Source organism: Benincasa hispida, chromosome 8, assembly GCF_027475165.1.
Source record: "Benincasa hispida cultivar pf3 chromosome 8, pf3_genome.v1.1, whole genome shotgun sequence".
Classification (NCBI taxonomy): Eukaryota; Viridiplantae; Streptophyta; class Magnoliopsida; order Cucurbitales; family Cucurbitaceae; genus Benincasa; species Benincasa hispida.
The window spans coordinates 9,932,242-9,945,302 of NC_143485.1; the positions used below are offsets into that span (position 1 = coordinate 9,932,242).

Below are 13,061 nucleotides of genomic sequence, written 5' to 3' on the forward strand. Positions count from 1 at the left end.
GGGAAGAGAGAAACATTAATACAGATTAACTAAAATAATAAACATCAAGTGAAATTAGATATTTAACTCTTCCATTCAAATTTGTTTAAAAACTACTTTATAACGTTGACCATTATTACATCAAATGAGTGGCTATTTATCTGACGCTTATGAAGTTATGGGTTAAGAACAACTAGTAGTAACGTAAAATAGATATGTGAGTACATATTCTAAGGAGAAAAGGTAGAGAAATGGAACTCTAAATCCAAAAAAACAATTAAAAAATACATGGATGTTGGATGAAAGGAGAGGAATATGGTAAAACCTTACCTGTAAACCATAATAATATCCATTGACAGCCAACAAGAAAAATAACAAACATTAGATCAAATTAGTTTTTTAAACCTTGATTCAAATTAGTGACAAACCTAATATGTAACATTGAAATGTATATCTAAGCATCTATACCTATATCTAGATATACCTATGGAAACTATATAATGTATAGGTGAGTATATATATCCTAATCTCTGTCCCGTGGAATGTTACATATACATAATTAAGTATATATGAGGATCAATATGATGTATATACAAGTATATAACCTAACTAGTGCCCTTAGGCACTTGGCCTAACTCAACGATGGTAGCAAATTGTAGGGGTTGTTTATAGAACAGTGCTTTGCCCTACACTACAAAGTCAAAGAGAACTCAAGAGCCATTTCTTATTGTCCCTTCATGTCAGCTCAGAAAAACACAAATCAATACTATGGGTGTGTCTTTGCTTGATAATTGATCAACATTGTATGTTCTTTTCTACACATTGAGGGGATGTCTGATCGAGTGGAGTTAATAAGAATGGAATTAATATGCTGAAATTAGTAAATTTATATAGAATTAATATGCTGAAATTAGTAAATTTATGTTTAAGGTCTAGAGTTATAAGATAAAATTCCTCAATAATTATGAAAAGTAGATTAAGAGGAGATGACATTACTCGATGATTGTGAAAAGTAAAGATGGAGAGAAAGATAGAATTCCTTGATAAATGTAAAAAGTAGAAAAAGATAGAAAGATTGAGTTACACAATAAATGTGAAAACTTTAATAATGTTTACTATTGAAATTGAATTGTTTACACCAACTTAAGAAGTTAGTGGACCAAGTGGACCAAATGGCCTTAAAGACAGTCTTCTCAGTCATCCACTAAGCTATTTCATAACAATATCAAAATAAAATAATCATCGTAAGTACTGACCATAATAATATAAGATCAAGTAAAAGAATGATAAAAAAGATGAGAACTGCTACCAAGTAATCCGTCCACCATACAAACTAGAAAGTTGTAAAAGAGAAAAGTTTCAAGTATATGTATTGTATTGAATGCATGTATGTATTTCTATAAGTAACATTATATATCTTCCAACGGTTTATTGCTACAAAAATTAAACAGCCACACCACCCCAACATTACAAATTACACAAAATCTCTCCCCGTCCCTCCCTCCCCTCTACAGCTAACAGTATACCTTTTGAATTGAAAAGAGCACAAATCAAATCAGACAACGGAATATGATACAAGGGCAATGTGTTAGAGATTTCCAGCAGTAAATATGAGCTCTTATGTACAAAAAAAAATGTGCAATCTGGTGAAGAACGTAACCCTCGAGGCGTTTAGTGAGACGCTAAGTTGAAGTTTTATTTGGAGAATGGAGGAGGAAGCAACAAGCTGAGTTGGCTGCAAGGAGATCTGATCGCTTCTACATGCAAAGAAGGCTGAAGAACACAAGTGGTATGAAAGCATTGTCAAGTTGTGCTGTATAAGCCTCCAACAAACCACTAATTGTGACGGCTAGGAGCAGAGACAGCCACCGCTGAAAAAATCATCAACGATATTATGAATATATTGACATAAAAATTATAAATTATCAATATCCATAAGTTAATTATTAATTAATTTTATTTGGATCCGAAATGGTTTGCTTGTTTGACTGTGACATGGTAGTGAACGTGTTTTTTTTATCCACAAGTGTCCAGACCAACTTGTATGCACCTTAACTAATCTCACGAAACAATCAGCCCGACTCAAGTGCCTTTTTTAATTATTTAATAATTCATAATTCATTTTTTTAATGTTATCCATTAATTGGCACCCCTACCTCTATCTCCATTTTCTCTCTCACACAACCTCGTCTCTTTTCTCTTTCTAACATGGGTCGCAGTCCTCTCTCAAACCTTCAGCAACAAGAACAATGGGAATGAGGTTGATTTCGTTGAGAGACGGACCTCCAATGACAGAGGTAGAAGAAATGAACTCAACTGAAACAATCATAAGAAAATTAACAGGCCGGAGGATGTGAAGTATTTGTGACTGTTAAGGTTTGGTTTGCAACTTGCCTTTCACTCTGTTCATTTGTCGATTTTGAGGTTTCAAAGGAACATAGTTCTGTTTTACAATCTATGGGAAATGGAACTGGCTGGAAGAATTTTTTATGAGTATTTCCATAATAAAAAAATAATGGGAAATCGATTTAGGCCTCAAGTTTCACATTGTTCGATGACAGGCATGGTATAGTCACCAACAAATTGGCTCTTGAGGGAACACCTGTTCTAGTTCATGTCAGTCCTAGTCCTACAAGCATTGCACACAGTGATTTCTCTATAGTGGTCGATAGGATAATTTTGGAGCTAGCAGCACACGGTGGATGTGGTGAGGAAAAAGTGACCACAAGCTAGCGCAAGGAAAATGGAAAAAATGTGCCCGTCATAGAGACCTTTGGTCATTTACCTTCGGAATTGCATGTCTTTAACTCGTATGCTAGAAGATGACCTCTCGACACACATCAAGTATATAACCCAAGGTTCATTTTGGATACTTTTTTAAGTGCTTTAAAATTTTCAACTACTTAAAAAAGTCATTCCTAACGGCCCCATGACTCAAAGAAAAGGGATTGAACTTCTCAATTGGGCATATAGTACTCTTCAAACACCCTTAATTAACCTACATTTTGAGGATACGAGGTTTTAGAGGCAAAGTTACCATAGATTTAGGGTCTAATTAGTGAATAGGTCATTTAGTATAGAGTAGCTATATGAAATGGTTACTGTTTGTTAGAGTGAGCTTGTTGGAGGGGGTGTTCATAAGTAGAATGAGCCTCTGCCTCAAAGCAAGCAATTTTCTAATTGGGTCCTGAGCTTGCTCAAGAGAGACACTCAAGTTCATCAAATCATTTGAGATTCTATTTTGCTGCATTCCTTTTCTAATCAATACCATTTTCTTGAATTTTCTTTGCGCTGGTTAGTTTTTTAGAGGAACGGAGAGATCGACCAACCTCTGTCAAAATATATCCGGTGGATGCTAGAAGTGGAAGCAGAATGGAACAAGCGGCCAGGACAGATGTAATACCAGCTGCTGTGCCTTCAATGGTTTTCTCTACAAGGTGCAAGATTACAGTACCAGAAATTTAAATCGTAAAAGCCTATATTACAGAGTGCATATGAACACAAACAATACTCACTGCCAGTTTTGCTCCACCGAAGGACACCATACTTGTGGCCAACAACAGATGCCTGAGAAAGAAAGAAAGAAAACTATCATTTTTATTTTTAAAAAATGGTGGTAGATTGAACCACTTGCATGCTGTAAAAATTATGTCCATATTGGACATTGAAAAGTCAAGTTATAGTTAAGTGTTGCCATTTTCCAACCAAATGGGGGCTGAAGTGAAATTCATTTTTACCTCACTTTAAAGTAGAGAGGATCCGTAAATTCATAACTTATGTACATGTCAGGTTCAGTAACAACACTAACAACCACCAACCATAAATTAAATCAGGGAAAAAATACTTTTCTTGGTCCTTTTGAGTTTTAGGTAGAAACGTTTGGTTCCTATGTTTCAAAATGTTGTACTTATACCCTTGAGTTTTGAGTTTAGTTTTCATTTAGTTCCTAGATTTTTAAATATATTTTAATTTTTACCCTTGGGTTTTTTACTTGAATTTCCATTTGATCCTAAGTTTCAAGATTTTACATTTTTACCCCTCAGTTTTCAATAATGCTCACTTTAAAATTTAATGTGCATGACTTTGTTTATTAATTAAGTTAGAAAAATTAAATAAATCATAATTAAATTAGTTTTCATTAAATTTCTATCAATTTTAAAATAAATTAGAAAAATATCACATTATATTCATTTTGTATTAATTAATTCAAGTTAAACCCAAAGATCAAAAGTGAGCATTAGAAATAAACCAGAGGTAAAAGTGGAAAATCTTTAAACCTAGAGAACAAATGAAAGGGGAAAATATAACATTTGGAACTCAGAAACTCCAACAGTTGTCAAAGGTTGATATTGGAGGATAAAAAACGTTAAGAATCATAGATTTCCAGGGAGAGCAGATGAACATGCATCATTTACTTTAGGAAACAAAAACTTATCGGCTAAGAAAATAAACAAGCATAAATGGTTGAGAGTTTTCAACTCTTCCGTGCCACATTGATTAAAAAACTAGTTTAACCAAGTGAACAAACTATACATAAAAAAAAAAAAAAAAAAAAAAAAAAAAAAAAAAGAGCACATATTTCAGGATAAACTCTAAAGAGAAGAACTTCATCATTTAAATTCAAGCAGGTATCTCAGTATCACAACCAGAGATGAGGGTATAATCCACTCACCATTGTATCTCCAATTCCAAGACTCAGTATTCCAGCAAAAGGTGCAAGTGGACGGTCATTGTAACCAGAGGACATCCAAATAGGAAGCGCACATCCCAATAGAAGTGAGAAGTGGCTTAAAAAAAGGTTTAACAGATAAAAGGATTAGGTTCAGAGAAAAAAACTGATAAAAGGATTAGTTAAAATTTATTCTCCTAAAGTTAACAATAATCTACAGTATATATGAAAACCAAGATAAATACCTCACAATAAGAAGTTCAGAGTCTCGGTGGTCTGTGAAAGCATTCATAAATTGATGCACAGGTTGGCCCAAAGGCCAAATCCTCCATACCTAGAGTAATGATTTAGGTGAGAAAAATAATAAAAATATTTAGGCTCGTCTCATGTTTTATTCTTCTAATTCCACACACACATGCACATATAATCATTGATTAGACTTTGATTTCTTGATAATCAGTGACTTGTTATAATCATTGAAGCAGGTCATCCTTCCACTGCATTTTTTATAAAAGTTAAGCAACTTGATAAATGGAATACGTTTCTAGATGCACCTGCCATAATATAATTAATGTATATCCCTTCATTCAATTATTGGAAGCCGGTAGTTGAATCATAAATGGATTATATTAATGATATTTTACAGCATATAATATTACAATGCTTATGGCCCAAGCATAAAGTTTCCCTTCTTACCTCCTACCCTGTCTCTTTCAGTAACATGAACAAATTAGGCACCATGATGACATCAAGTAATAGTCAACAGAATATGCACTATTTACAATCATTATAAAACCCTTCCCCCATAAGAAAAGTCATAGGAAGTTCTGATTTTCCTCTTGATTGGTTGCGTATTAGAGAATTTTCACTAAAGATTTTATTCAAGTCTTCCACTTTTGTGATGACTTAATGTCATTCATTGCATGCTGCAAGGGTCTAAGGACATAAACACAGAGATTATTTTTCATGACAAAGATTTCTTTAGCAAGCCAAGTGTTTAAGCTCCAAGCATATCAAAAAGTACAATAGTTTTCATCTAAGTGAAGGCTCCAAGCATATCAAAAAGTACAATAGTTTTCATCTAAGCGAAGGCTCCAAGCATATCAAAAAGGAACTACAAGCGTTTCAAAAAGTAAGCGATGGCTCCAAGTTGTTAAGCTCCCACATACTTTTCGAGTTCACCTCCACTTATTATCATATACACAATTCATGGAGTATAATAGTTTACTTGACCGAGAGCAAATATTCTGTGTCTAACAGCAATCATATCAATTAACATCTCCCAAAGTTCTTTTTAAGGAAACAATTAACATCTCCTAAAGTGAAAATATCAGCCACCAAGCATATCAAATAAATGAGTGTAGATGACGATACAGCAATGCAAAATCAATATTAGTGTAAATAGTAAATTCATATGTCCATATAAATTAACTTACTCGAATAATTTCTAATGCCAAGAAAACTGCCAAAGCTGCACCAAAGGCTAGATTGAGAAACCTTGGCTGAAAAAAAAATTAAAAAGAAAACTTTTCAGAATGTGGGCACGCTAATCCAGAATGCCAACATTGTTTTGACTAGAACACAAATTATCGTTCTAACTAAAGATCAATCATTAGCCCCAGTTTACCTGAAAGATAAGTGCAGGAAGAAACATCAAAACAGCCATGAGATGATAGTATTTACGAAGAAGAATTCTCTCAATCTTGCTACTTCTTGAGATATTATAGAACCGCAGAATAGATGCACATATAAGTGACAACCAGTAGACACATAAAGATATCCTTTTAAGTGGTTCTGAAAATGTGAAGGATATGACCCTGACAGAAAGTCAAATATGATGGATGAGCATAAATAGTTAACATGACAAAAACTGCTCCAATGAGGTCAATGAATCAACTTTTAACAATTTGTGTAGTGCGTCAAGAGTGTGAATGAAAAATCTCAAATTTTCAATGAACTGAAGTCCAAATTCCAATGGATTCCATACCATAAGAAAGGATGTGTGTCAAATTCATGAACTAACATCATCCATGATGGGATGACCACAATCAAAATGAATCCAAGGAGAGCAAAAAATATCATAGATCTTCTAATCTCAAAGTATTTCTCGGCTTCAGAGTTTTCTGTGTTCAAAATGCATTCCCATACGTGGAGACGTTTAAAGACCACTGAGCACAGAAGAAGGCCAAGCAGCAGACCCTACATGAAGGAACAAGCACGTTATTCCCCAAAGAGACTAAAAACTGTGAATTACTGAAGTTAAATAATGTGAATCAGCTTCCATCAGATAAGATGTAAACCTGAATTATGGGACTAATCTCACTTCTGTTCATCATATACTGAAAAGAAACCAAGTCTGACGAACTAAAAGCCCCAAGCATCTGCTCCAACCAATCTCTTATTAAACATATAGGCAACAATTACATTCCAAGGAAAATATATACAATGCCGACCTTAGCAATAGTACATCCCAGCATGTCACCAAAGTAGAGAACAAGTCCAGCTGTAACCAAGAGTGCCTCCCCTACAACAAGATGCCACTAACAATGAAGATGTAAGGACATGAAAGAAGTTGATTTAAACATGAAAAAATCATAAGTTTGGCTTCTGAGTATGACCATAACTACTAGTGGAAGCTGGACCAAGAAAATTGAAGCAATTAATCGTACTGCTAGAGTTGCAGATCGTTAGTGTCAATTAGAAGTAGAACACAGCATTTTTGGGAAGAAAATAATATTAATCGGACAAAATGAATGAAAAAAGAAAAGGAAAAAAAATTCTTGTGATTCAGAATGAACCTTTCTTGGTGGAAAAGAATACAGATGGATTCCTAAAAAGCATCCAGAAATTAAAAACATTTACATTTGTTCCCATTGGGACTAAACATGACACCTAATTTGCCTTGTTATGGTTGATCGTTTTAATTAATTAAAACTACACACTTTTAGACATGTTACAATATGGTGATTTTAGTTTTTCCCAGATACCAAAGAAATTAAAACCATCCACTATAAATAGAAAAGAGAAAGAAAACACATACCAATGGATGCACAAGCTGGAAAAGTACAAAGAAGATGCCGAATCAATTTAGAAGCAATTAACCCGTGACAGAGTATCCAGGACAACATAAGAGCCACACGGACAACTGATTGAAAAGAAATCAGAAGAAAGAACAAAAATAAGAATTGAAACATGAATTCAAAAACTCAACAAAAACTTCTGCAGATTTTTCTCCATCTTATTCGCTGATCTTAACAAGGACAAAAATGGTTTTATTTTATGAGAATGGGAAGAATAAATTTACAAGAAGCAAATTTAGTTACCATTAGGATATATTGTTGCTAGGGAACTATAGCACACAGCCCCATATAAAATCTTACACCCTAAACCAAGCCTCAATCTCCAAAGACGTTGGGGGAAAGCTTGTGAAACAACATCAGACTCATGCATAGCATTCCAGAGGAGCATAAGCACACTCAAGCAGCAAGCTGATGTGGACCAGAATTGCATAGTCCAAGTCTCGATCTCTAAATATATAAAAGTTGAAAAGTTCTGGTTGTCATTAACCAATAATAATAACAAAAGGGCTTAGTTACAGTACCAACAACTAAATTAAGAGAACTTTAATAATAATGCCAATAATAGTCATTGTTTATTTAGAAACCCCATACCCTCGAGTGCAATGTGATTGGATGAGAAAGCTCTAGTAAGCTGAATCATCTTAGCAAGCATTACAGCAGGTAGTGTAATTGCTCCCAATAGTATTCCCGATGAAGCACCTGGCCTACAGAAATGGCATTGAAAATCATTGATGACGCAAAAAAAACAACATAAGAAAATATGTCTTTAAGCAAAGTCATTGCAGTTGACTATAAAGGCCACTCATCCAATTTAAAAATCAAAATAAGTTTTTATTGGTATTGGGAATTCAAAGATACTAGAACAAAAAAAGAATAATAGAATTAGAAGATCTCTTAGAAACTTACGCAAATTTAGGTGACAAAATATCCATTTCTTTGTTGGGTCTCCAACAGTGGAAGTTTACAAGATAAGGGGTAAAAGGAGAAATGTAACCTCTAAATTTAGTTAGAATAGATATAGACGCATGCTAAGAAACACAAACACTTTAGGTAGGGAAAAGCGTCTTTGTCCAATACGAGTTGGATATTCCAATGCTTCGATACTTGTTGAACAAGTGTCAGACACTGATTAGCACAATCAACAAGTGTCAGACTGGTTGTAAAAGTTAATTATGAGGCTAAGACTTGTTAGGCATGTATTGAATACTTATCAAGCTGAATAAATGGATGTCTGTAGTAACATAGAACAAAAATAGCCAGCCTAACTATAGCTCAACTGGTTAAAGCATATGTCTTCAACCAAGAGGTTAGAGATTCTAATTTTCCGCCCTCGCTTGTTGTTGAACTCAAAAAGGAAAAAAAAAGAAAAAAAAGAAAAACATTTGTCAAAAATAAATTTTAAGATTTTCAGTCCAAGACTTTTAAGCAAATAAATGCATAAGTTTATTGATTTTAATATTCCTTCTTGTATAAAAATGATGTATAACTTTTTTATTTCAACAATTGCGAGGAGTGAATCGAACCATAACCTTTGGGATGGTAACTTGTGCCTTTATCCAATGAGCTATGCTCGAATTCACAAAAATATTTACATATATGCTTAATAAATGTGATCGTGTTGTGTTCGAATCATGGCCTAGATTTTGAACAAATGATGTGTCATCATATCCAAATTTGTGTTCCTTAGGCACACACAAATTTCTTTTTTTCTTTTTTTCTTTCCTTTTGAAACAAGAAACAAAAAGCAACTTCTCATTGATGTAATGAAAAGGAATAAAAGTTAAAAGGTACAAACTCCCAAAAGGAGAGCAAAAAGAAAAGGTACAAACATCAAATACAATCAAATAAAAATAACCTTTCTAACAACTTCGGCTAACATACCTCCTTTCAAATACTTTAAAACAAGTACTACAAAAACTATCAAGAAAAATAAGGTACCTGGCCTTAAATTAATGAAGGAATAAAAGTTAAAAGATACAAACTCCCAAAAGGAGGGGGAAAAAACGTACAAACATCAAATACCAATCAAATAGAACTTTCTCTCTACGGATCCCCTTCCTCTCAGTTGTATTTCTATCTAATGTATCTTGTATTTGGAGAATTAGACTCTTTTCAAAACATCAATGAAAAGTTATGTTTCCGTTTCAAAAAATAGAAATAATCTTTCTAACAGCTTCACTAACATACCTCCTTTCAAATACAGAAAAACAAGGACTACTACAAAAACGACCAAAGAAAACCAAAAGACAACCACCACCCAACAAAAGCCCATCATGGAGCAAACTAAAAACTCTTCCACTTTGCACGAACTAAAAATCTGATGAAAGAAGCTTTGGAAGAACCAGCACCAAGAAGCTAGAAAAGAAACTTCCTCCTAACGCTTGAAAGTCTTCCAATAGGAGAACAGAACAGAGAGCCCAACAAGTGATATCAAATCACCACCAATTAAAATGAAACCTCATATCTTTCAAAATCAGCAAACATGAATCCAACCATCCTTCATAAAGCAACCCCTTTGAATTTGCTCCCAAGATCTCTAATGTTCAAAGAAAAATTCCAACCTTGATTGACAATCAAACTACCACAACCCCTTAGATCTTAACTTGAGGGGATAAAGGATGGATTTCCTTGAGTTGTATTCCACAAGCCTTGATTAAAGATGAAAACTTTGAAGGAGCTAAAGAAGGTTAGGCAATAACGAATGAGGAGCCTAAGTCAAATGATCTTGGACATCATCCTTGAATCAAAGACACCTGCTTCAAAGATGCTTCTGGCTCCACACTACTCATATACTATTTTCAGAATCTCCATCAAATCCAAAAACGTGAATACTTGTAGAAGGGACAAAATCCAGAGGAAAATAAGAGCTAATGACACCTTTAATTAAGTTAACACCAGACCTGAAAGGAGAAATAACCGACTGACTGAAGGACGGAGAGGAACAAAGTGTCTGTTGGTTTGACTTCTAGTCTCATGGATAAATTTCCTGATTTGAAAACGTCAACAATCTTACACAAGGTTCTTCCAAAAAACTTGACATTAAGGTCTGAGTTTTCGTGAACTAGTGAGGGATTCTTCTGTGAATAAAAAAGAGGATATGATTCAACCTTGCAATAAACCTTGGACGCCCAAGGGACATCTTGAATTAACGGCTGAGACTGCTTGGGTGACAAGGGTTGTTCCTCTTGCAAATCATAGAAACCCCATTTAATTAAACAAACTCATTAATAGTAACATTTGAATCACTAGAGTTCAAATCAGCAGGCTATAAAAATTTATATCTTCAGGACCAATCGGTCAATCAAAGTGCTGAATTTATGAATTAGGAGATGAACGAATAACATCCCCAGAAGTAGGTATGATGTAAGTGTGAGAGTGGAATTTAGGGGGTGGTTGTATTGTAGAGTGGGAGTGTAAGTAACCCTCTCAGATATTCCTTCTTTCTGTTCTACAACTGCATGTCCCTAAGAGTGTTCTACGAATAGTCACCATGGTCTTATGTGTGTCATCCAAGATAGAAATAATTCTTGAAACATTTTGCACTAGGTGTTCTATTGTTCACGCTAGTCCCGAAAGTCATCACAGTTCCCTCCTCCATTTCTCCCATTTTCTTTTTTGTTGTTTCTCGTCTCCCACTTCCCCTACATTATTTCTCGCTTCCTCCCTGGATCAAAACGTGCTCAAATACCCAATTACATTATTCTATGATGTACTCTTTAGAGTCTTGGCTTCTTGTGTAATTCTTGTATTAGTTTTGTCTTAACACTCATTAGTTTTATTTCTTGAGGGATCTTGGCTTTCTTTAAATTAGTTAGTTGGCTGGTAGTTATATTCCTCCAGCCGCCCTCCTTCAATTTAAGAGGCTATTTGTACTCACTTTGAAATCAATGAATGATATTATTTTTTAGTGTTATTTGAGTTTCCATCGTTCTATTAAGTAATAAGAGAAGACAAACATGCCATACAAGAACAAATAAGCCATTCGTGATGGCCAGCTACTCTTCCAAATTCCAAACATTCACAAAATTCGACATCCTCACAGTTTCAGCACACCTGCTATATACATATATAGTCTATCCTACGCTTCTCTCCTATTCTTTCTCATAAGCTTTCACTATTCGAGGTCCAACACATTCATAATCCTAAATTTCCAAAGCAACATCCAGAGATCAGATAACATCAACAGGAAGCCCGAAAAAACTAAACAGAGACGTAAATAAACGTTCTAAATTAGAGAAGCCCACGCAACATGTGTTCTAAAGCAAGAATTCGATGAATTAGACAGAAAAGAAAAGTAAGGTACCTGGTCTTAAATTGATGAAGAGAATTGGAACTCTCTGCTTGGATTTCGATCCAAAGAGCGGCAACGGTAAGAAGAGAGAGAGCAAGACCAATGTAGAGGAGGGAGAATGGGAGAGAAACCAAGACGCTGGTGATGAAGAATAGGACCACTGCTCTCTCTCCGTTCAGCAACGGGGTCATCGAGAAAGCCATAGTGGCCGCTTCAAAAACCCTAAATCCAGACAAGTAAGCAAAAAGATCTGCCAACAAAATATCAACGAATTCAATTATGGGGTTGCAATCCTCCGGCAAAATATCCCCAACACGAGGCACGAAACGGCCGATGGTCCTCTGAAGCCGCTACTTGGATACCCTCGTTGCTCAGAATCTCAGATCCACGGAGTTTGTTGAGGCCAAGTCGGCTTCAATTCCAACAACTGGAAGTCAGAATCAAGCAATTGGTGTGAAATTCCTTGGATTTGATTGATACACCACCGCAGCAGGCAGCTAGATTTTCTACCCCGTCGGCGCGAGGTGGACGGCCGGACACATCAGATATTCCAGGAATTTTCTCTTTTCATTGTCACGCGTTACATTTGAAGTCGGATTTTTCAGGATTTTAAATTAAAATTCCCCTAATTCCAAATTTACTCCATTTTGAGTAGTTGAATCCAGTAAGTAGAAAGAAGGTTTCAAAAGCCAACATGCAAGGTCGGAAAATTGATTAAGAGTGTGTTTGGCAATCCAACTCATTGTTATTTTTTACCGAACTCAACTTTTGATCCACTAACTTTTAAATTGTTATATTTTACCAATTTTAATCTACTAACTTCAAATGTTGGTGAGGTTGAGTTGATTATTTTATCAACTCATCTCAATTCTCCCCAATTCTCTCTCCCTCTAATGTTTTTAATGGTTCCACTCATCGACAACTACCGCTACCACACTCTGATTGCATACTCCGACAACCAATTCCGAGCTCCAAGAACCACCTCCAACAACAACTCCGGCGATCAACTCCGACGATTACCTTCGCACAAGTAACTTCGGCG

General features: G+C 35.1%; 1 protein-coding gene across 1 annotated transcript; it reads right to left on the bottom strand.

Moving 5' to 3' along the window:
• Positions 1 to 1,325: 1,325 nt before the first annotated feature.
• On the bottom strand, positions 1,326 to 12,741 carry LOC120083213 (phosphatidate cytidylyltransferase family protein). The gene is made up of 14 exons (XM_039038868.2): positions 12,032 to 12,741; positions 8,320 to 8,432; positions 7,972 to 8,175; positions 7,689 to 7,793; positions 7,102 to 7,172; positions 6,949 to 7,029; positions 6,636 to 6,847; positions 6,276 to 6,465; positions 6,085 to 6,150; positions 4,894 to 4,982; positions 4,652 to 4,766; positions 3,495 to 3,546; positions 3,309 to 3,409; positions 1,326 to 1,850 (listed from the first exon to the last, which is right to left on the bottom strand). Exons 1-14 carry the CDS (start codon positions 12,220 to 12,222, stop codon positions 1,737 to 1,739), a joined length of 1,704 nt encoding a protein of 567 aa, XP_038894796.1. The 5' UTR covers positions 12,223 to 12,741; the 3' UTR covers positions 1,326 to 1,736.
• Positions 12,742 to 13,061: the final 320 nt, after the last annotated feature.